The sequence below is a fragment of the Spermophilus citellus genome (genome assembly GCF_964194105.1).
Source record: "Spermophilus citellus genome assembly, chromosome: 18".
Taxonomy (NCBI): Eukaryota; Metazoa; Chordata; class Mammalia; order Rodentia; family Sciuridae; genus Spermophilus; species Spermophilus citellus.
This window is the reverse complement of record NC_138200.1, coordinates 60832071-60856471: the sequence shown is the minus strand read 5'-3', so window position 1 is coordinate 60856471 and position 24401 is coordinate 60832071. Positions and strand designations below refer to the sequence as shown.

Genomic DNA, 24401 nt, shown 5'->3' with positions numbered 1-24401 from the left:
ATACCAGGCAGTCCTACAACCCATGACAAACTCAAGTGAACAATGGGCTCAGGAGCCAAACTCAGCCAAGTTGCTTTGATGCAGTCCTTTCAAGGAGAGAACAGTTTTCCCCCCCACCCCCCAGTTCCCTGACTGCAACAAAAGTAACTTTGCTTTTTTTTTTTTTCTTTTATTTTCCCACTTCTTTTTTCTGGACAAAAGGATTATCTGATCTCCAACCAACCAAAAAATAACTAAGTTTTTTTCCTTTCACACCAAACGCAAGTTGATGCCTTAAACTGTTATTTAGAAAAGTCACCCTAGGACAAAGAGGGTCCAAGGACCAGGAAGTTTGGAAAACACCAAACTAATTTTGGGAGTAAAGAACATTTACTCATTCCAGAAATGGCTACAGTAAACGCCTCCCATTCCAGAAATGGCTACAGTAAATGCCTGCAGAGATGAACAGGCAGAGACTTCCCCAGGCACCCGGAGCTCCATCTTGACAACTTTGCAAAGAAGGAATCTCGTCTGTGTGACACAGGCATGGAACAGGAGCCCAGGGAAGGAAAGCCACCTGGCCCAGGCCCTCAGGTGGGGCATGGCTAGCACAGGGTGGAAACTAGGTCACGCAGGGCCACTTCCTGAGTCAGAATTCTTCTCTTGCACCTCTCCAGACAGAAACCCGCCCCCCATCAAGCTGGCTGTCAGCCTAGCTATATTCAGCCGTGGCATGATGACACCACCTGGGAGCCAGGCTCATCAAACCAGAACTCTGAAGTGGAGTCACCACCATTAACACAGAGCTGGAGGACGCCCTCACCCCCAAAATCAAACCTTGCCTATTGTGTTCCCTTGGGGCTCGGCTACCGTGGGAAGCTGGCCTTTGGCAAGTCTGGGTTTCCTGGGTGGCACCTCCTTCCCCGCGGGTACTGAAGCAGCAGTGCCTGTGGAGCTGTCTCTGGCCTGACAGGGGAGGCACAGGCCTAGGAGGGGTCACACCGGCAAGTGGGGCCAACTCTTTATGAAGTTCCTCTCGGTTACGGGATGGAATATGTACTTAAAGGAATAGACACTTGGAGATAAATTAACTTCTAAAAGAAAGAGACATTTTGAAAATTAAACTATACTGCCTGCCTGGAATGAGCAATCAATACATATCCAATTGTCACACATATAACGAAAAGGCAAGTCACAGAAGAATAAATGCAAATGGGGGAAACATTAAGGTGTTTGACATCCTAAAAATACACTGTCCTCCGCTGAACCTGTCATCCACGTTTGGTGCGTCTTCGTTGTCCATGTGGAAGGCAGGTGAGAGACTGTGCCCTCATGACACTTCTGTTTTCAATAATTACAGCTTAAGCTATGCAGTAGCATTTAGTCCTTAAAAGGGACTCGAGGAAGCTCCCCCAAGATTACTGAAGAGTTTCTTTCCAGCTAATGAGACAGTAACAATTTCCCAGTTTTGTCTCTGATTCAGTAGAAATGTTCCACAGTGTGGTGCAACCGCCTGACACGTCTGGGTTTCGCTGTATGAACCCCCTTTGCCAAAGGCAGGAGATGCGGACGTGCTTCTGGGGGGTATGAAGCGCCTGGGTGAGGACCACCACCCTGGGTTGGGGCATTTCTGTGAGGGTTCAGTCCATGAACATGTCAGTGCAGGGAGTGGACTCCTAGGAGGGTTCTCTACCTCCTGACAGGACCCGCCCCCACTTCCGGGCAGGAGTGTCTGTAGGTGAGGTGGCAGGTGGGACGCCAGCCTTCTGATGCATTAGGTGGGTAGCTGAGCCAATACGAAATACGAGGGATTCTTGGTTAAAACGAAGGCTTCCTTTGGAAACCAAAAACCTTACAAGCGTTTTCTTGGACCTTGAGCCAAGTAGGCATTTTTCCAAATTTTGTTGGGTTATGTTATTGACATGAACTGAGGTGACTATAAGGTTTTATTTAATGACATTCTGTGCTGGGAATTGGGAGACCTGCAGCAGACCTAAATTCCAACTCTCTTATGATTTTTGAAAAGATTGTGAAATTATAAAAATGCACCTGAACCAAGTTTTAATAGGCTGCATGATGGGTGGATGAGGTCTTCCATTATACCATTTCCATCTTTGGATTCTCCAGCAGGGCAGGAATTCTGTGACATTAATAAATTCAGTAAAAAGTAAACATATGGGAGGAAAAGGTGGGGGTAAACTGGAAGAGCTGCTCAATCTTATTAATAATAAAAGATGTGCAAATTCAATGGATACTTTTTTTAAAAAAATAATTTTTAGTTGTAGATGGGCATAATACCTTTATTTGATTTATTTATATGTGGTGCTAAGGATCGAACCCAATGCCTCACACATGCCAGGCAGGCACTCCACCACTGAGCTACAACCCCAGATCCCTAATAGATACTTTTTAACAATCGTTAATTCCCAAGATTGGCTGGGACACAGGGCTGCTGGGCAATGGAACTGGTACAACACTCTGAGTGCTGTTTGACAAAACAAATCAAGATATTAAGGTTCAGGAGCAACTCTCTCGGATCAGCAATTCTACTACCACAAAATAAAACTATAGAATACTCACAGATGGGCACAAACATTTAATTACAAAATGTGCATCTGCATTCCGCAGCTATTAAAAAGCTGGAATCCACCCAAATGTGCCACTCTGGGGGACTAGCTGGAACCATATGGTGGAATACTATGCAACCATTCGGGATGTGGGACACTGACAGCAAGAGGAAAGGCCACCACCAGCTAACTGGAAACTCACTAAAGGAAGAAGGGGAAGGAACCAAGGCTGCGATTCACAGATGCTCCATCTTAACTGTAAACTACTGGCTGGTGAGGATTTGGGGTGATATTTTTTCTAGTCTGCATTTTCTAAATTTTTCATAAGGAACACATGCTTAAAAACATTTAAATAATTTTAAAATCATTTAATGAGAACTCACACAAAGCTAATTTACCTTACTGGGCATAAATATAAGCTTGACCGATGCCAGCTCCCATTCCCCCAGAATTCTCTCCCAACACCTGTTTTGCCTCAGGAAACCAAAGGAGAATTCCACAAAGAAAGCATGGACGTACTAACCCAGGATCAACGTGTGGTCTGGGCACATCCGGCAGGCCCCCCAGGTGTCTCGCCCAGCCTAAATGGATTTGCTGAAAAAAATCTGATTCCAGACTCAGGTCCACAGACTTCACAAGCTGACTGGGAAGAGTTCAGCGAGAACTGTGCTACTATTCCTCGGAACGTGGAGGGGGCGAGAACACTGGGTGGGACCCCAGGCAGGAAGTGAGAAGCCCTCTGCTGCAGTCCTACAGGCACCCTGGAGGGCTGTGTGATGTCAGGCAACCTACCTCACCTCTCTGTTCTTTCATCTCCACATCATTCCAAAACAGGTGTCTTGCACAGAATCCTCCTAAATTGTGAACGGCTATCAATGTAACACAATAATAATCAACATACACTAATCTGCAACAAACAAGTACATCTTAGCAGTAAGACTGGTTTTGTTTTGTTTTGTTTTGTTTAGGTTTAACTTCACTCTGTATACATCCATATGTGAGATTTGACTGATTTTGTTTCTTTCGATGAAATAATTTGGTTAAACAAAAGGACTCATTCCACTCAGCTGGTCATAGGGCCTAGAGAGATATAAAAGAGAATACAATACAAATCCCCCCCCAATCTCATGTTCCCTCTCTCTGGACCTGCTGCATATACACACACACCATCTTAGGTCTCTTGTTGGAGTCTAGCGAGATCTTGATTTGCTTTAGGGGCAACTCTGTCTGATCCCATTTCTAATATGAAGCATCCCAAAAATGAAAAAAAAAAAAAAAAAAGCCCACCAAGCACAGCCTGAGACAAACACTCAAAGTTTGAGACCCTCAGATTAAAACCGGGTTACACGACTTGGCACCTCCAAGGTGCCCCGAGTTAGGTTTGTGTAGCCCAAGACTGGCACTTCATGAAATGTGCTGTTATGGACTAAAGGGGGAATGACTTGAGCAACGAGCTCCAACTATAGGAATGTGCTTCCTGGCCAGTCCCTGGGCACCTTAGCTTAAGAGATCTTTGCAAGAAGCCCTCTGATTGACCCAAATGCTGCTTTTAAGAAAGTGGAGGATTCACATCTGGCCACTATGCAAACGCTGCCCAGTGCAAGAGGGACACAGGCCGCATCGTACCCAAGAAGGGAGGTCAAGGGCTGAACAACTGTCAATGTCACCTGCATTGTACAATCCGCAATGACTCCCCAAACAGCCTCCAGTTTTAACAATTTATTTAATAAATAATGAACACATTTGTACATGAATGACCAAACAGCTTTAGTGGAATAGTTTCATGATGATACAGACATATGTTCACAAAGTTTGCAGGTGCTCACATTTTAAAAAGAGAAAAAGTTGTTGAGAAAGAAAAATAATATAAGTAAAAATATGTAATATAGTGTATTCATTTTGTTCCCATTTGGAATTTGAAAATAAGCACTTTATAAAGCCAAACTGTTTTCTTCTGGGCCAAATTTCTGTTTGACAGCTGCAGAATGCAACTGCTGGGCTGCCTGGAGCTTTAGTTATGGAGCCAAAACCAGCACTGCCCGCAGGACTTGGGAGCACTGGCTATCTGCTCTGTATTATGTATTTAGCTTAATGTGGCCTCTAGCTTAAAAAGCAGATGCTGAGCCCAAAAGGATACATTTTCTTTTAGTACAAGAATGTATTGCTAATAAACAGTCTAACTAAAATCATTACATAGGGTAGGTAGAGCTGGTGACAGCGGCAAGGGAGACTACGTTCTTAGGGAAAATATAAGGTCACTAAGACATTCTAAGTGAGCTTTAAACAGAGGCACTAATATTTAAATATCACAATTACCACTTAGAAAAAAAGAAATCACATTATTGATAGGCCAGCACACTCAAAACCAATAATGTCACAAAACACATGCCCTTGTGTCATTTGGCAGAAGGAGCTGCTCCCTGAATACAATGGGCCTCTTTATTAACTGGCTCTCTTCATCCTTGGCATCCCATACAAACAAAACAAAAACGCAAAGCAGAAAGAGAGGAAAAAAAACAGAGACATTAATAACCGTCTTCAGCTTGAACTCTATTGCTGAGAAGTACAAGACCTAAAAGATATGTTAGGAGAGGAAAAGGCATTATTTAACAAAAATGAAAGCAAGACCGGCCAGAGGGAGAAAACTAGATGGAGAAGCTGCCTCTTTTGTTTAATCTTATGGAAGGGCAACAGAGCCCTCTAGTGGAGAAAATTTAAAATATAAATTCACATTTGTTCTTTTAGGTTAATTACAGGAAATGCATACAATACTTTCATTACAATTCTTACTATGTCACTGTATTATGCAGAAGCAAAAGATAAACTGTCTCAGATTTTTAAAAACAATTTTTGAATCTTACATAAGTTACAAACCCTCAATTGGAGTTGATAAAATTTTAAAATATTCTCTTTAAATCATGAGTTCAAACCATTTTCTCACTGAACAGTGGCTTCTGCCACCCTCATCTGTTATGCTGACACTATGAAAGGTCAAAATCCAAACCTATGTGCAAATACAGAATTCAGCTGATAACCTCCTGTGACAACTGTTTCAGCTAAGGTCTAACCAGGTGTGCGCGTGGACATGGAGGGGTGTGTGTGAGTGCACACAGTGGGTGATAAGCCCGGCATACACACACAAACACACGTACACACCTCCTGGGGTTTAACATGGGGTCAGCAAATGATGAGATGCACATCAGCAAATGTCTTCAACGGTCCCCTGCTCCAGAGGAGGAGTTCTCAACACTATGAGCATGTGGTTTCCATGTAGGTTCAGTGTCTAAGAACATAAATGTAAACAGGAGCAGGCCTGAGCCTGTGGTCCCAGTTACTGGGGAGGCTGAGCCCAGGAGCTGCAATTAATGAGACCCTGTCTCAAAAAAAAAAAAAAAAATGGTTCTTTAGTGCATAAGGCACTAATTAAGGGACTAATTGTCAATTTTACATAATGCCATCTAAGGACATCTCCCAACATTTTCAAAACTTTCAACAGTTTCTCAGAATGAAAAAAAATTCATTCATTTTACTTATAATGATACATGGGTATATTTTAGCATAACAGCATAATTGTCATGAATATCTTTAATTAATCCCCAAAAGGTCACTTGGGTTATTTTGGAATTTCTTCCTCTACTTAAAGAGCATGTTCTTAAAAGAATGCCAAGATCCCAGTGGCGCAGGGCTTGTCAACAAAGTGGGCAGGAAACCAACAGTGCCCTGACCTCACCTAGACATGTTCTGTCCAGGAAGATGACCAAATGTAAATGAGCCCAGATCCTGGGGTTCATGGATCTGTTACAATAACTTAGGGAGGGACAGGGGAGCAAATGGCACAGTTTAGGCATGAAAACTAAGTAACACTTAGTTATGGAAAAGAAAACAAAGATGTGGCCTATAAAGGAAGACAGTGTACAGAGTGCGTGGCTGGGGAGTGTGGCTTTAAAACCTTAAGGACAAACACCCTTCTCTACCTAAAGAGAGAGTGATTTTCTTATGTCATGCAGGAAGGGAGAATTTACACCAGATATGGACTTTTCATGATGATGATCTATAGGATAAAAGTGTGGCAATCACGCTTCATGCCATAATTTCAGCTTATGATTTAGGAGTAAAACCCCAACATTTTAGAAATGGGTTAACATAAAATTACAAAATACTAACACTTAGGGATTCCCTGAAAAAAAATCGAATACCTTCATTTTGCTTAAGGAGAACAAATTTAGGGGTGACTTCAACATCATAAGCAAAAGTATTTTTTTTTTATAACTCAAAGTGTGTAAATTTTGATGTATGTGTGAGAGAGAGAGACTCCTGGGATAGCCTCGGGGAGGTGGCGGCATAACACAAACACCACCAGCAGGCGAGGGCATCAGCCCTGAAGTGCACTAGCACACCGAGTGGCCAGCTCATGTTTGTTCCAGGGTAAAAACAATTTTGGTTTTATTAATGGGTCCTCTGGCTCAAAACTCAAAACCAGGCCAGGCTATTTCAGATTTAAAGCCACAACATTTGATACAGTCCAACATTATAAAGGTTCAAAACGTAAAAGAAACTTTTTATCCTGACTAAACTCAGAGAGGAATTTAAAACTCAAATTTGAGCACCAATGGTTCCAGGTGGCAACAAGAAGAAAGTTGGATCTCCAAGACCCTGAGGTTAGACTGGAGAATCTAATTCGCTGGTACTTGTTCGTGGTTATAATTGGATGTTTGACAAAGCCCTGGCTGTTTCTCCACAAATACAATGATAACTTGCCTACACATGGCTTCAGTCTGCAGGGTTTCAAGTGCAGCCCTCACAGGAGACCGTGAACAAGCTGCTACCCCACGTCTAGGCATGCGACAAACCTGCACCACAAGGAGCCGGCAGACTCCGGGGCCACTGCACACGACCATGTGCCCAGGGCCGAATCAGCTCACAGGCCGAGTCCAGAAGCAAGTTTCTGAGGACACTCCCTAGCCTAGGACACTCCCTCTCCTGAGTCTCTGTAGCACTGTGTGCAGTGGTCACCATGTCGAAGCCATTTCCATTTGACTCTATGACATCAGAGCCACCATGGCTAACTTCAGGGAGACCCTCCTGCTCAGTCTACGCTGCCACCGACAGCAGGGAGCTCCCTCGCCTCGACTGGGTGGCGGTGGGACTGTGGGGCTCCGGGCCTCTTGATCTGCTACCAGGAGCTCTGGTGAAGAGATGTCGCCCCTGGAAACTGAGATGCTGATCTCCAGGGAGAGGTCCACAAGCTACAGCTCTCAATCTACAAAGTTCTTCGGGTTCATAAAGCTGGTTAAACAAAGGTCAAGGAGAGAAGAGTGTTAGTTTCTGAGGAGACAACATCTGAATCCTTGCAGCTACCTATAAAAACGGAGAGCCTGGGGCAAGGGACGTGGGATTTAGTGGGATGTCCTCAGCTATCTGCCACCATCCTCTTGAGGGGTGGAGTATACACTGATCCAAACTTCGTCTCATGGGGCCATTAGGGGACACTTAGGCAGCTCTTCTTTGAGAGGGGCTGGGCCATCGAATACAGGTTACCACCAAACCTTCTTTACAAAGGGCCATATGATCTCTGCCGTAGTTACTCAACCCTGCTGGTGACACACTAAATGGGCATGGCTGCGTTCCAATAAAACTTTATTTATAAAATCAAGTAGCAGGCCAGCTTTGGGACAGATTTAGCCCAGGGGCCGTAGTTTGCCCACCCCCAATCTAGATGGCTGAATCCAGTCAACGAAGGTAAAATCCAGTGACAAGCTAAACAAGGACTCCATGAACCCACACTGCTTCCGACATTTCTCCCAAATCCTCCTCTCTTCCAGAATCAACCTAATCTTTTTCAGCTGAATTGAGTAAGAATGTCTTCAATTTGCTTTGGAGATATCAAATATCAAGATCCACAATAGTTCCGTATCACTCACAGCCAGGGGAAGGACAGCGTCAATAAGACAAATTGCTTAAAAGCCACTTCAAGGGCTGAGGACCCCAGTATAAACCCCACAGGGAGCGAGGTGCCCTCCACACCCAGGATCCCCACCAACAGCAGCCCCACATTCCACAACACGGCGCCTCCTGGGAAGTCTGTAAAAGGAACTGCTGGGAACGCCAGATCTGCAAAGCAGACTGTCAGGCCAAGCAGGCGACCATGTGTTCAGCCGTGGAGTTGCCAGTCTGCAAATAAGTACTGTCACTGCTGCTCCAGCCCACACTGTGTCAGAGACAGGAGTTCCCAAGGCCACTCAGCTGCTCCTCTAGAGTGGTTGCCCTTTGTGGCCCCGGGGAAGGCAGGCTAGCACCCCACCAACACCTGCACAGAGGCGGCTAGACGCCCAGATGTCTTGGGAACCAAGCAACACACTCTGCACATGGCTATCTCATCTGAATTGGGAAGAAATGAAGTAGCGATGACAATTCATAACCTGGAAGGTTGCACAGCTCAGTAGAAGGAAGAGCTTTATCTAGAAGCCACAGCCTGCTCAGGCAAAGGCACTTTCAGGCAACCACGCAGGACATAAAAGCCAGTTCAGTCATGACAGGAAGCCAGGGCCTCTCTACTGGCAGCCTCTTCTTTAAGCCTGATGCCACTGCTTCAGGGGAAAGTGATTTGCAAGTCCTCGATTGCCTGGAATTTGAAGTACTGTTATTTAAAAAATTAAGAGTAAATATCCATGGCCCTCACCCAGGCTGATGCTGCCCCAAGGGGAGGGGAGAACAGCAGGTGAGGGAAGGTGGGGCTGAGGAAGAGCCAGGGGCAAGGGGCAGGAAAGGCAGGTCTCCCCAGGACCTTCCGCACCTCTGGCCGGTCCCAAGCTCATGACTGCCACCCCACCCAGCCAAGGACACCTGCCGCAGCATCCACAGAATGAACTGAGGACAAAGGGAGGAAGTGTTTAGGAAGAGGAGCTGAGAAGAGGCACAGAGGCCTTGGGCTTGCTCCAGAGCTCAGAGGGCTGTGCAGATTCAGACCCTCCCTGTCCCCTCCTTTAATGTTCCAAGTCAGCTCTGGGTCCTGCATGACAAGGCCACGGCCTGGTGTCACAGATCTTTGGGAATGCATGGATCACACCCAGGTCTGCTCTCTACCGTCAGGTGGGGCAGCCTGAACACTCCACAGGAAATCAACACTCATACACATCTGGCTGATGGAAGAAAATCTGTCCAGCTAAGATTAAAGGAATGAGGTGTTTCTGTTAATCTTCTGGTCAATTGAAATAAACAAAGGTATTTTTCCTAAGTCCTTAAATCTTTTTTTAAGTTATTCGACACTGAACGGGTCCACACCATAACAGCAGTCAACACGATCAACACAACATATTGCTTCTTGGACACCAGGACCCAGCTCCTATTTTTAATATCACACCACCAGTTTTGACATCGGTGATGGGGGTACAGAATTTACCCCGATGTAAGGTTGATAAAATAGCTAGACAAATTCTGAGTCCAGGATGAGTTGATTATCCATAAATCCCTTTCAATTTTTTTTAAAACCTCCACTTGCCTCTTTCCCTTAGCAGACAGGCGCAGTCAGAACCTCTGCCCTGGCCCACAGCCTCACTGACCCTCTGAGAATGCATTTCCCTCCTTGCCCTGAAGGTGCTGGGGAATGTTTCTGGAGTGTCAAAGGTGCCATTCAAAATCAGAAGGGAAAGAGATGGAGATCTAAGTCCAGAATGGAGGCCACCATGGGGGCCTCAGGGGGCTGGAGAGGACCCTAGAGAAGACAGCCCAAGGCGACCCACTTTCTGTATCTATAGACAAATCTGAAGATGTAAACTCTCCTCAGAGTGGCTGACTTTTACTAATTCAGAATGGGCACATATGGACCAATATGAAACAAAACCCTCCCAAGAAGGATGGCCAAGCATCTGCTTTGCCCTGACGCCAAGGGAAGGTCACCCTCTTGGCCTGCCCTCCACGCAGTGGCCACTGGGCCTAAGGCCAGAAGTCAAGGGGGTTAATTCTGAGGTGAAGACAAGGATGAATTCTCCAGTTTTAGAAAGAAATCAGATCTATTCCCAGAGGAAAACGATAGCCCTGGTGACCAGTGGAGACCTGCAGGACCTTTGTTCTGAAGCCATGTGCTGTCCCTCCTGTCCCTTCCCATATCCCATTACCAGAAAATGTTGGTTTGAATAACTCAGGTAATTGGAATATGTCACACACCACACAGACCAGGTCACAGACTCTTAGACACAGCCTGCTGTCCCTAAGCCCTCAGTACCAAAATAGTCCCAGTCTTTTACTGAGTATTCAGCTGTCAGAACTCCCCAGGTCGCCTCACACAGCCGTCATGGGCGCTGGGGTTTCAAGAGGCCGTGATTTTAATGAAACAGCAACTGAAACGCTATGAACAGACTTTAAAAATAGAGAACCACCATAAAATTTTCATTATAGTTAGATTTAAGTGGATTTCATCATAGCAGTCACAGACACTAAACAAACAGGACGGACGCTGACAGCCTACCTATTCCTGAGTTGGCTCCCGTCACCACAACCACCTTGCCGCTGAAGTCGCGGCCCTGCAGGATCTCCATGGCGGTGGTGCTGCCGTCGTACCGCTGTCTGCTGGTGGGCTTCGTGGGATTATCATCCACAGTGAACGCCAGCCTGGGGTCCAAGTAGGTGGTTCTTTTATTTATATGGCTGCAAAGGACAGGAAGCAGCAAGCACCGTAGTGAGCACTCGTTAACGAAAAATAATCTCTCAATCAAGGCGAACCCACCACTCATGTACCAAAAGGCTCATGCTTAGCCCGAAAAACACCAAGGCCTGTTGAACCTCTCCTGGTCTCTGGAAGGATTACAGTGCAGGCTGGAAAGAGGCTCACAGAAGCCCTTCCTTCTGAGCTGCAGAGCACACTACAAAGCACAGTGCCCACGCCTCGTACTCTGCACCTCAAAGGAGTCACTAGACAGGTCTGGGGTTTGGCTTCATTCAAGTACATGTGGCCATGAGATCTGTCAGTCACTCTCGTCCATGGATTTCAACTAAATCTCTTTGCCCTGAGCAAGGGCCTCAAAGCAGATAAATAGAAAACTCAAATTGATAAACTCAAATTCGTAATACTAAATATGAAACTGACCAACTAATGAAATTCTAAAGGTTTTTATCTTAAGACCACACCCAGGCCTCCTATAAGTATGCTGCTTTTGATCTGGAGTTATCTAAAATTTATATAATATTAAAATAAATTGGTAAATATGGATTAGTAAGTTGCTCCTTGTAATAGAATTTATTTTTTACATTTTAAATGTGTTCTTGGGATTTAAGATAAAGACCTCAAAACTATCTTAAAAACTATTATAAACTCTCCAGAAATATCTAAAATTTCATGTATTTGGGTGTATAAAATTACATGGTTGAGGGTTGGGGATACAGCTCAGTGGTAGAGTGCTTGCCTAGCATGTGGGAGGCCCTAGGTTCAATCCACAGCACCATAAATAAATAAAACACATTTATTAATTTAAAATCTATACCCATCAACCCAGAAATGTGACCCTTATTATAACCACAGCCTGTCAGGTGAGCACAGTGAGCCCAGGGTTACACATAGACTACGGGGCTGTGTGGTGAGGGAGTGACACATGCTGGCTTAGCAGAGCCAAATGTGCATCCTCCCAGCTCCTCAGCGGCCTCACCTTGGTAGCGTGAAATTGGCTATAGTCAAAGCATTTGCACCACAGAAACAAACCTGTGCTTTCTTTTCCTTCCACTAAAGAGCTGATTGCTAAACACTAACAGCACTCCACGGCAACAGCTCATAGAAGTGAGATGACAAACCAGGGAGCCAAGGTCCAGCCTGCCTTGAAGGCCACCACTCCTCTGGAGTAGAACAGCAGATGGTAGTACAGCCCACCACTTGTTATTATAAATAAAGTTTTATCAGAACACAGCAATGACCATCAATTTATATCCTTCAGCATTATAATGGCAGAGCTGAAAAACTCCAACAGAAACCATATGATCCCCAAAGCCTAAAACATTATCTGGCCTTTTCAGAAAGGGAGAAAGTCCCCTCTCTGGAGTAGACCAATGGCTCTCAAGTTACCCTTGGAGAACTCATTAAAGCACAGGTCGCCAAACCCACCCCCAGAGCTGGAATCGGGTTAAGGGAAGTTCCCAGGAGACGCTGATGCTGCTGATCCAGGAACTATGCTTAGGAAACACTGCCCTAGGTCACTTACAATTAAACCATTTCAGGGAAATAACCTCCCAGCACACATGTAAAGGCAGAAAATAACATTTAAAAACCTCCATCATTAATTTTTTAAAAGCCAACAAAGTTAAAAGAAAAATTTGGGAAAAAAAAATTGCAACATACAACCAAAGGGTTGGTATGCTTCATTTGTTGAGGAAAAAGACTAATAAGTCAAGAAGGAAGAAGTCTTTTATAAACTAGCAGGCATCAACATCCCGCCTGCCCAGCTTGTCAGTCACCTCTCGGGGGCTGCCTGTGCAGCTCAGAGACCCCTTGAGCAAGCCATGGCCCATTTGCTCCCAATTCTGGCAATGCACCAAAAGTTCACATATTTGTTCAAAAACCATTTATGCCACTTGTTACTATAATTACGTTACTTAATGAACTATTATAACACAAACTGATAATGAGAGATGAAAACAAAGTGCCCCTGTAACTATGAAGATCTGGCTGAGTGCCTGGGAGAGCCTCAAAGGCAGGTAGCTAAGAAGAGGCTTTGGTTCAGTCACAGTGGAAACACTAGAAATAGGCCATGAAATTCCAGAAAAGATGCAGCATTCAGAATTTCTGAAAAGGTTAGTTTTTGGTCAACTTTTTAAAAAGTGAAAATAGAAACTGTAGATGCTTTGTTCCAGGTGTGCTTGGGAAAGGCAGATTACACTGCAAACCATAAGGCAGACTCACATACGAACAGCAGGCCCAGCTGACCCCAGAGTGTTTATGTTACACACATAGCTCCTAAAAAGAACTATTGTTCCTGAGCAGGTGTGGCTCAGGGTAGAGCCTTTGCCCAGGACAGACAAGGCCCTGGTTTCAATCCCTGACTAGAAAAAAAAAAAATCCTGCTTAAATCAATCTATTAACCAACCCATCCTAATCTGGCAAATGCACAACCTTGAACATTAAACACTGACAGTCAGAAAACACCTCCTCTGCCTTAGTCAACTTTTTTGCTGCTGTGACTAAAGGACCCAACACAATTGTAGAGGAGGACTCAGGGTCTCAGAGGCCTTAGTCCATAGAAGGCCAGCTCCATCTCTCAGGATTTGAGGTGAGGCAGAACATCATAGAGGAAGAGTGCAGCACAAAGAAGTAGCTTATGTGGTGATCAGGAAGCAGGGAGAGGCTCCACTCACTAGACACAAACATATACCCAATTCCCACCTCCTCCAGCCACACCCTACCACTTAAGTTACCACCAGTTAATCCCTATCAGGGGCTTAACTCACTGATTTGGTTAAGGCTCTCACAACCCAATCAATTCTTCTCTGAATCTTCTTGCACTGTCTCACATGTGAGCTTTTGGGGGACACCTCACATCCAAACCATAATACCCTCTTAACTACAGGGGCTGAGAGTACAGATATAGAAATACAGATGATGAGAGACACACCTCACTCAGGGGTGTGCTAGACAGGTGGTTACCATTGTTCACTGCTCAAATTTAAAGAGAGAGATGTGAAAAGGGTTACAGATAAGGATACTTAAAAAATAATTATAGATTCCCAATAATAGAAATTTAACATCAATTCCCAATGGGCAATTTGATAAAATTAGAGTATATCTGCACAAAATAATACTCTAGAGCCATAAAATATTCTCTTTAAAAATATATAAGGATATGAGAAAAAGATCACAATATGTTATGTGGAAAAAGCAGGTCATTAAACCATTCACTTGGTGCATTTCCTAAGTGAAGAAAGTACAGGCACAGCAAACAGACTGGGAGGAGGTGGAAGAATGACCCCAGAACTGTTCAAAGTCCTTACTCCTGCTGCTAAGATTATGGTACACACCACCGCAGATTTTTCTACAATCAATGTGTATTACTTTTATAATTAAAAATTCCTATTAAAAAGTAAGGCAGCCAACAATAGTTTCTATGTACACACTTACTCAACAAAAAACACTTGTCCGTTCTCATCAGTTTCTTGTTCCCATCCATATGGCAAATCTGAAACAGGAAAGATGGACAGGTCTGTGAGTGCCATGGGACCTGAAGCCCCTTCCCCAGCTCAGGAGGAGGAGGTGCCGTGCCCACCAGCCCTGCCTCTAAGCCCACCCCTCCGGACAGGCAGCCGCTGCTCCAAGCAGCTGCAGAAGGCCCAAGGCCCCAGCTGCATCCCACACATCTGCCTCTTGCTTTAACAAAACGTGTTTCATTCTCAATCATTCTAAAATGCTCTGTCCAGGTCCTGATTTAGGGGAATCTTCCCCGTTGCTTGGATCAGTGTGAACTCCCCCTTGAGTAAGCTCAGAGATGCCTCAGTGGGCGCGGCAGGCACCCAACACCATTGTCCGCTATGTCCCCTGCCTCGTGTGAGGTCACAGGGCAGCTATGACTTCCTGTCATCGCCTCAGCTGGACCCTAAGCCCCTAGAGCAAGGACCTTCTTATGCTTCTTTTCTTCTTCTTTTTGTTTTTTTTTTTTTTTTCATTCTTATATGTCTATTCCAAGCATCCAAAAATCATGGTGATCTTTATGGAATTCCATAAAGTACTGATATGCTTAATTCCATAGTATAAACCAAGAGCTATTTTACCAACAGTGCGGCTTTGGAAAAACCTAATAAGCCATGAGCCAAAGACCCCAATCATTTTAATACTTTTTTGTTTAAGAGCAGTAAGAAATCATCTCCTTCACCCCAGACCTTATCACCTCCTTCTTCCAAATGCCACAGGCTCTCAGATTAGAGTCATCTAGTTCCTTGATGGTTCTCCAGCACAGCAACCTGTCACCATGCTTTCCATGACATTTTCCCAACATAATTAATGTTTCAAATACAAGATTCTCTCCTTTGGCAATAACATACAAACCTCCTGCTACTCGTTTTCTTTTTCCAGTTTTTGGATGCTCCCATTGAGTCTTCTCCTCAGTGTGACTGTTAAAAAAAAAAATCCACAATACTATAAACAAAAATTAACATTTCTAAGCAATAATAAATTGTATTAAAGTTGTTCTCTCTCAGATAACGCCCTCTCAAGAGTAATGAAAACAAACTCTCAGAAAAGAAACAAGAGAATATAAATCTTACAGCTTACATCCCTGGCTGCAGAAGCAATCCTGCAGGAATGTCCTGAGTCACTTTCTAGGCTAGGTGGGGGCAGAGGGGAGGAGGGGGGGGAAGGGGAGGAGGGGAGGAGGAGGGGAAGAGGAGAGGAGGAGGATGAGGACCAGGTCATCAGCTGGGGAGCAACTTCAGAAAGCTCTACAAATCACCCAGAATATCCAGAGAAGAGTTCTGTTTTGTATTTTTTTTAGTCTTAGTCCAGGATGTAATAATAAAAGTCATAATGTCTAGTTTATAATGTGGATATTTTAATATAATTGAATATGCCAATCTTCTTAAAATGTGCATTCTTTCCACAGATAAAACTTTCAAGTGTTTCATTAACAGCTATTCCTAAAGGTCCCGAGAGGCAGTTGAGAATGCAGTGAACTGGCCCCACAGGCACCTAGCTGCACACCTTTGGTCAAGTTACTCTACCTCTTACCTCCATTTTCTCATCTGCAAAATGGAAACAATTCTAGTACTGATCCAGGGGGCTGCTCTGAGGACACTGCATATAAAGGAGTTTTACATAGTACCTGGCATATAAGAAGTTCTCAAAATTGCAAGCCATTATTCTAAACAAACCAATTATACAAATTGGCCTGATTCCCACACCAAACTTTGCACATTATCTCAGAACAACATATAATCATAAATAAAACAGCTGAGGCCAGGGCTCAGTGGCAGAGTGCTTGCCTAGCTTGCTCGATCCTCAGCACCACATACAAATAAACCCCATAAAATAAACATACAACAAAATAAATAAATAAATAAATAACACAGTGGGCCAATAGTTAGCAACATCTGTCATCAGGTGACAAGGCATTCAGGAACACAAGCCATTTCACAAGGGACACAGCCAGAGGTGGTGGGAGGCACTCGAAGGCTAAGTAAGGGGACTTCCTAAAAGGCCACATATTCTTGCAAAAAATAAAACAGTGTTAATCACTGACACCCAGACAATAAAACGTGGACACATCTTCCTTATGTTGAAGAAAATAAGAATAGAGCATGAACTTTCTGGAAAATTTTGCAAGTCACAAGCAAGGGCTGCCTTTTCATGAACTGTAGGTTTGTAGTCCATTTTTACAAACTCCTGGCAGCTGGGCCTCTGCCCCAGTGGAGGGATACAGGACCCCCAGGCAGAATGACCAGGACTGGTTGTGGTCAGCCATGTGGGGCTCCTCCACGCCTGCCTCCCGGAGCTGCTGGCAAGGTGAGGCACACATCCTGGACGCATCCTGGACAGGGCTGGAGCCTGATCACATCGCTGTGCAAGCAGGCGGTGTCAGTGGCGAAGGTAACCCCTCCACATCAGCCACAGCCAAATCCGATCTCAAAACAGAAGCTCCAACTCCCTCCAAAGCATAACCCACCCGCTCCTCTTGGCCCAGGGGGAGCAGCAGTAAAGCCACTCCTGCTCATCCTTGCCAACTAAAGGGTGGTCACTGGCTAAGCCGAACACAGAGCAGCATCCAACGCCCCTGCTCCTAGCTTCACCAGGTGAGCACTGCTTCAAGGTAAGAGATGTGGTCTTTGGCCTGACGTGCAAAATCATCTTGGTCTCCTGGGCTCACATCAGATGAGCTTGCAGTCCAGATCCCAAGAAGTCTACATTCAAGAAAGTGACTTCTAGCCAGGTGCAGTGGCACACATCTGTAACCTCAGAGACTTGGGAGGCCCAGGAGGAGGACCACAAGATGAAAGCCAGCCTGGGCAATTTAGTGAGAACCTGTCTCAGAATTCTAAAAACTGCAGTAAAGGTCCTGGATGTGGCTCAGTGGTAAAGGGTTCCCGGGTTCAGTTATTCCCAGCACTGCAAACGACAAAGCAACAAGATGACCCCTAACAGCAGAACACCAGGCCTGGGAGCAGGCAAGCCAGAAGGCCCCTGGCCCGCAGAGCCCTGCTGCCCCACAGCAGGCCCAAGTGCAGACACACGATGATTACAGACTTCCCAGAGCAGACACAGACTCACTCAGAACTTTTTTTCATGTATTCTGAAAAACATTTTAAAAATCAGAAGAAACTGTCAATCTGTGTTCTTGACGGTGACAGAAACTGTTCAAACCAAGGTTTCTGACCCTCAGCACTACTGACGTCTGGGACCGGGTGATTCCTTGGTGGGGTCCGTCCTATGCATCCCTGGCCTCTACTCACTAGGTGCCCATACACCAGTCCCCACAGCTGTGGCAAAAGAAAGTGTCCCCAGACATTACCCATCGTCTAGGGCAGGACACAACTGTCCCTGGTAGAGAGCCCAGGCCTGAGTGGAGACGGTGGACTCTGGGAGGGAAGGTGCTGCAGCCTGAAGGCCACCTGTCCTGCTTTTCCCACCCGCATGCCTTGAGCAGCTCTCCAGCTCCCTGTGCCTTGGCTTCCTCATCGGTGCCACGGGGACAGGAAGAGCAGCTGCTGCCTGGGGTTACACAGAGCTCATGAGTTAACATGCCCAGCCAAGGACCGCGCCTTCTAACACAAGGATTAGCTTAAGTAAATGCGTATATACGAAAATTAATTAAAAGTATTCTTTTTAATTATAACCTTAAATGACTTTTTAATGAAGAGAAAATCACGACACATGTCCCCCAAGTGTTCTCTTATTCCCCTTATACAGAAGCCCTCCGTTTTTCCTTTCAGGAAGCTTTCTGTCATTTAGAGAGATAATTAACAGTAATCTTAACTTAAACCAAGGGATCAAAATTAAATTTATATCACATTATGTGAATTCCACTTCTAAGTGCGCTCTTCTAAAGTGTCAGCTGTGAAAGCAGAGTTGAAGTTAGCACCGAGACCTGGAGTGGGCCGTGAGGACAGCCACCCTGGGCACAGGGGTACCATCTCCTGGGGGAGCTGGCCATCTCTCCAGGCTTCATAGGAAAAGGGGATGGAGAGGAAGACTCAGGAAGGCCCTAGCAACTACAGTGACGGGACACTGAGTCATTGTCCCTCCTACCCCATCTCCCAGAGGGGCTGCTCTGAGATCCTGGGGGAGGGTACAGGCCTGCCAGCTCTGCAGTTGAGGTCAGCCTTCAGGAGTGGGTCGTCCTAGAGCACCCCACCCACCCCACCCCCAGTTTGGTAGGCTTTGGAGCCATGTGACCTGTACCTCTCAGGTCTACAAGTGCACTGTGGGGACACACTGGCCCAGGGGCACCCACGTAACTGGGCAGTGCTGCAGCTACAAAAGGGAAATTCCACAAGACCCTAGGGTCTTTTTTTTTTTAATGGACACAATATATTTATTTTTATATATTTATTTTTACTGGTGCTGAGGATCAAACCCAAGCCCCATGCGTGTGAGGCAAGTGCTCTGCCACTGAGCCACAGCCACAGCCAAAGACCCAAGACCCTACAACCTCTGTCCTTGGGCATGACCTTGCTGCAGTGGAGAAAGAATATCTGGAAAAAGGAATAAATTGAAGGGTGGTTTGACAGCCTGTTAGCAAAGTCTGCCAAACTCCCAAGAGAAGACAAGTGTCACTTCCAGAGTCATGAGGGAAAAGCAAGGCCAGGGGGCCTGCAGGTCAGGAGAGATCAAGAGGGTGGCTGAATTACGAACAGTGAGAGGGATCTGTCAGCCTATGAGCCAAAGAACAAAGGGCCTGCAGAACTGGAGGGAGGGTCAGCAGAGACACCAGCCAGCCTGGTCCCCAGAGTCATGGTAATAGTGGGGCCAGACAGGCTAGAGTGAGACCAGAGACACTGCTGCAGGTCAGAGGAAGGACTTACAGTCTTACACACGAGTCCCCAGGAAGGAAGCAGTTAGGAAAAGCCAAGCCACATGAAGTAAAGTAGGTGGGGAGGCAGAACCAGCCTGAGAAGGAAGGCCCTAGGCCCTAACTTGAGAAGCAGCAGGGGAACGTGGCCAGATGAGAACAGAGGAGGGAGGCAGAGGAGGGAGGCAGAGGAGGTCTCAGAAAGCTAGGAGCAGGTCAGGGCATCTATGCCTCAGGGTCTAGTACGCCAGCTGCCCACGGGTCCCTAGTTAACCTTCACTATTCATTCCACGTGCTTCTGTTGCGCTACAGCTTCTGGGTGCTGGGTTCTGCGGAGACTGGTAGACAAGCGAGGCCTGCACTGCAGAGGGACACAGAGCGCAAACAGGAAGAAATCTGCAAATGACACTGAGGACCCAGAAGCAGATCCCCAAAGAGATGGGTGCAGGGGTGGGGCACCCAGGCAGGGAAGGTCTCTGGGACAGTGAGTGACATTTAGGCTCAGCTCTGAGGGAGGAGAGGAGCACAGTGCACACATCCTCAGGCTCAGGGGCCAGGATCGCCTGGCCTCCTGCACTGCTGAAGCGTTCTCTGCGGCTAGAATTGTCCCTTTCATTCTCCCAAGCCTCAATTCTTCTGAAGACACAAACCTAAAGTGGTGTCTTGCCTCCAAACCTGCAGTGGACCTGAGCCTGGCAACAGGGCCCCATCTCCTCAGCAAGGGGCAGAAGGGCCTCCCTCACCTGGGTCTTTCCTCCCTGCCTCAGTGTAAACACACCTGCTCAGGCGTGGCCTGTGGTCTCCACGCACTATCTCTGCCCTGGCTGCCCTCCTGCCCACTTCATCCACCTTCTTCTTCTGGGTCCCAGGATGCCTCCCTAACATGCCCCCACCTACCAACTTGCCTCTCATGCTAGACAGGCTGCCACTCAGCACACGCACGGTGATCGGACTAACATGTCAGTCTATTCAATAACACTGACACAGTTGATGACAACTGTAACCCCGGCTCCTTGGGAGGCTGAAACAGGAAGATCACAAGTTTGAAGCCAGCTTGGGCAATTCAGTGAGCCCCTGTCTCACAATAACAAAAAGGGCTGAGGATGTACCCTCCAGATTCAATCCTCAGTACCCTCTCCCACCCTCCCCCCGAAAAAAAAAAAAAAAAAACAACCGAGTCTTACTATCATAGTGCCCCAGCTTGAGCCCTGACACATAGAATCTCTATAAGATCACCAGAGGGGTTTTTTGGAGTTTTTTTTTTTTTTTTTTTGCTTTGTTTTGTTTTGTTTGTTTGTTTGTTTTCTTTCTTTCTTTCTACCTGGCCACCATAACAGCAGCAGTCACAACTTTGGGCCTTGGGTAGATCAGAATCACCAAAAATATTTCAGCCTACCTATCAACCTACATTTGGGGAGAAGGGAGGGCCCAAACTAATTAACTCAATTTGGGGAGGTGGGGGACCCAAGAAAAAATTTTATCTTAAATGAAAATTATAGTGTTCATACTAATTTGTTTCCAAAAGCCAGGTAATAATCCACTCATCTGGAAACCTTAAAAAAAAAAAAAATAGACTCCCCAAGTGGAGAGTCTGAAGCAACAGGTTCTCTACAGAGATCTAAGGTCTGCATTTAAGACATTCCCCAGTACACATCAGGCTGAAAAGACAGAGATAGCTGCGGCTTCCTACACATCAAAAAGACTAAGTGACTGAACATTAGGTGTTTTATGCACACTGCCTCAAAGGGCCCTCTATCAATCCATTTTACAGGTGAGAAAACAAGCTGAGTTCTTACAATGACTCAAAGTCACACAGTGATGGAAAAAGGGTCTACTAGGGTACCCAATAATGAAGTTATATACAGCATTTGTTTGTAGGAAAATACATATTCCTAGGCCTTCAAACCCCCAAGGAGAGAGCTGGGCTTGTGCATATTTTAAAATTCCTTTCTCTCTGGGGGAACAACTGTCATCACCGCACCGTGCAGTGCTGCCTCCTGAACAGCAGAGGGCGCGCCTGGCCGCTGCCAGATGACCCCGCTTGACCCAGAGCCCACAAAGGGGCCGGCTCCTTCTGGGGAACCCTCCAGCCTCTGACAATCGCTGTCAATTAGCACCGCCGTCGCCATGTCGGGAGGCGCAGCCCCCCCGAGCGCGAGGCCGTAGGGTTCCAGGTGCGACCCATCCAGGTGCGTCCCAGGCCCAGCGGCCCCATTGCGGCCCCCTTACTTGGCATAGTAAACCCAGCCGTCCTTGGTGGTTCTCTCTTCCCAGCCCGGGGGCAGCTCATCCTCGCTGTCCGTGTCGTCCAGGCCCGCGTAGCGCAGGGCTGCCATGGCGGATAGAGGAGGCGCTCGCCCGCTGTCCCGCTCGCGCGCCGCCGGTCTCCTCTCCCAGGAACTCACTCCCGCTTCAACCGAGCGCCGCGCGCGCCGGGGCCCGAACGCTCGCGCCTGCGCACCGCGCAGCCCAGAACCACACAGCCTGATCCGTAAATGTAATCCAGTCTCCTGGTGTTTGCAGCTCCCGACATAAAAGGGGAGGAGCCTAGGAAGACCACCAGAGAAAGCGTGAAGGAGACTGCGCTGCATCTCGGCTAGAAGTAAAGCCCGGAGAAGACTGCGTAGTTCAGAGACGGGGCGGAGTTTCTTCGCTCTGCGGGAGGCAAGGAAGGGGCGTGCTCATCCAGTCACGGTTCAGGACTCCGCCCGTTGCTGGGCGACCTGTAACACTTCCGCGTGGTTCTAGCCAATCCTGCAGGAGCCCTAGCAATTGCGCATCCTGGGAAATGTAGTTTAGGCCCAACCGGAATAGAAAGTGGAGCAGAAAAGAAGGATTCTAATAGGGAAGTCCTGGACTCCAGCCCCTCCTTATTTTAAGGCCTCAGGAAGAGTAAAGATTCCTGACTAAAAACCATCCAATTGCCCTCATTCGGACTGATTCACAAATTTTGCTGTGCATAGAAAAGTGGCATTATAAACTTGGAGAATTTAAATTGCTAATTCTCACGCCTCCTAATTCCCTAGTCCAGCAGAAGTTCCTTCCATCCATAGCACGCTTCTGTTGATAATAATTGGTAACGTTTATGGATCCATTAAGGGATGGTGGCATGGTGGCCAGGAATTCATAGGCTCTCTCTTGCACATATCCGACACCTCTGTGACGTGGACACACTTCAGAAGGATAACTAACTACCCAAAGGACCACAGAACCAGGTAATTCCGGGAAGTTCAGACCCCATTGCTACATTCCAGTTACTTATTTATCTGTAAACTCGCAACTAATCTAACAGAGCACCACATCTTATGCTTCCTTTGTTCACTACCACTTGGACAAATGCTAAGTTTATTAAATTAACAAATGAAAATATGATTTTTAGATTTAGCCCTCTGTGAATCGAACTAATTAAAAGCAAAATTTCCAAATTTATGAAGCAGACTGTCTTATGTCATCTCTGAACACCTGATGAGCGTACTATCTATAAATGTCCTGTACTGAAAACCAAGAGCATATCTTCAACTTGACCTTTAACAATGTTGCTTTTTATGTTCCAGTCCTAATATTGATTCTTACTGTAGGAGTCCTAGTTGGCATACTCTTGAGGGAGAAACATTTTCCTGAACAGGCTCAGCCAAAAGCTAAAGTATTGAAAGCTCCTTTTAGTGTGACCAGGCTTGCTAGCCCAGCTCGAATTTATCATCACATGAATTTTCTCAATTTACATCTGCTGCTTCTCGGCTTACCTCTAGTCAGTCCCTTTCACCTGTCACCTAAGACCATTTAATCCTTTGCTATGAATAGAAAATTGGCTCACAAAGTCCCCTGATTGCAGAGAGATGAATGGATATACTTAAATTGATTAGCCTCAGTTTCCCCAACCATCTGTGGTCTCTGTTCAAGCAGTGACTTCTTAGATTGCTCTTGGGTTGCATAGGTCAGAGCCCCTGCTGGCACCACTTTCCTGTTGAAGCCAGAATTAGACAGGCAGTCAGCACAGATAGGTACATCGAGTCAGGTTGGATCAAGGAGGCCAATTTTGAGTGATCCCAGCAAGTAGAAGACTGTCCCCTAAGGGATTGAAACATTAATTCCTTGAGAGCCCTTCTGCCACCCTTATCAAGAAGTAGCCCCTGCTCCAACCTGTTAACAGGATAACCGGTCCCAGGAATTTTCCCTCCCTATAGGGAGCTATAAAGTTGTTAATTAATGTGTCCTGGGCTGCACCATCCTGCCCTTCCCCCTTCAGCCCACCTGTTTCCCACCTTTTGGCCACCCCATGGGGCATTCCTGGGCCTAGTCACATAAGCAGGAAGGAGAAAGATTATGGGGAAAGGCAGGAGGACAAAGGAAGCCTAGGACATATAAAAAGGGCAGAACACTTTACTTCTTGGGATACCAGGATACCAGCTATGGCCTCCAAGCTTTATATGCTTGCCTCGGGGTACTTCTCTAATGTTCAAACTTCAACATGTGGGGAAGCAGGACTCGTCACCGGTATCACTGTGAGTGGGTAATGGATAATACCATATAATATCCTCCAAAATGGGTAGTGGTCTCTCTGGAAGAATTCTAAACTTCAGGGTCAACCCTCTGTTGTCCCCTATTATCATGATCAATTCCCTGCAGGGCTTCTCCTGTCATTGATGCCAGAGTTTCTTGGGGACTGTCTGTGCACTGTGGGGTGTCTAGCAGCATTTTTATACCTCCACCCACTAGATGCCAGCAGCATCCCACATCCCAGTTGTGACATCAGAAATACCTCCAGAAGTTGCCAATTTGGACCCCAGTTAAGAACCACAGATCTACTGAAACCTGCAGATTTCAGGATTTCCTGTCTTTGGCTTCAGTTCAACACACTGTTTTAGTCAGGCTCATCTGATTCCAA

General features: G+C 46.2%; 1 protein-coding gene across 6 annotated transcripts in view; it reads right to left on the bottom strand.

Annotated features, from left to right (window-relative positions):
• Positions 1 to 22112, bottom strand: part of WWOX (WW domain containing oxidoreductase) — a gene marked incomplete at both ends in the record, with an annotated part of 882099 nt that extends 859987 nt beyond the window's left edge. For 2 of the 6 annotated variants that reach the window (XM_081274221.1, XM_081274218.1), the window contains 4 exons: positions 11011 to 11189; positions 14641 to 14698; positions 15562 to 15626; positions 21746 to 22112. In XM_081274221.1, coding sequence (XP_081130347.1) covers positions 11011 to 11189; positions 14641 to 14698; positions 15562 to 15626; positions 21746 to 22107 — 664 coding nt within the window. The remainder of the gene's footprint in view (positions 1 to 11010; positions 11190 to 14640; positions 14699 to 15561; positions 15627 to 21745) is intronic. The other 4 variants (XM_081274223.1, XM_081274222.1, XM_081274219.1 and 1 more) reach the window with 3 other exon arrangements.
• Positions 22113 to 24401: the final 2289 nt, after the last annotated feature.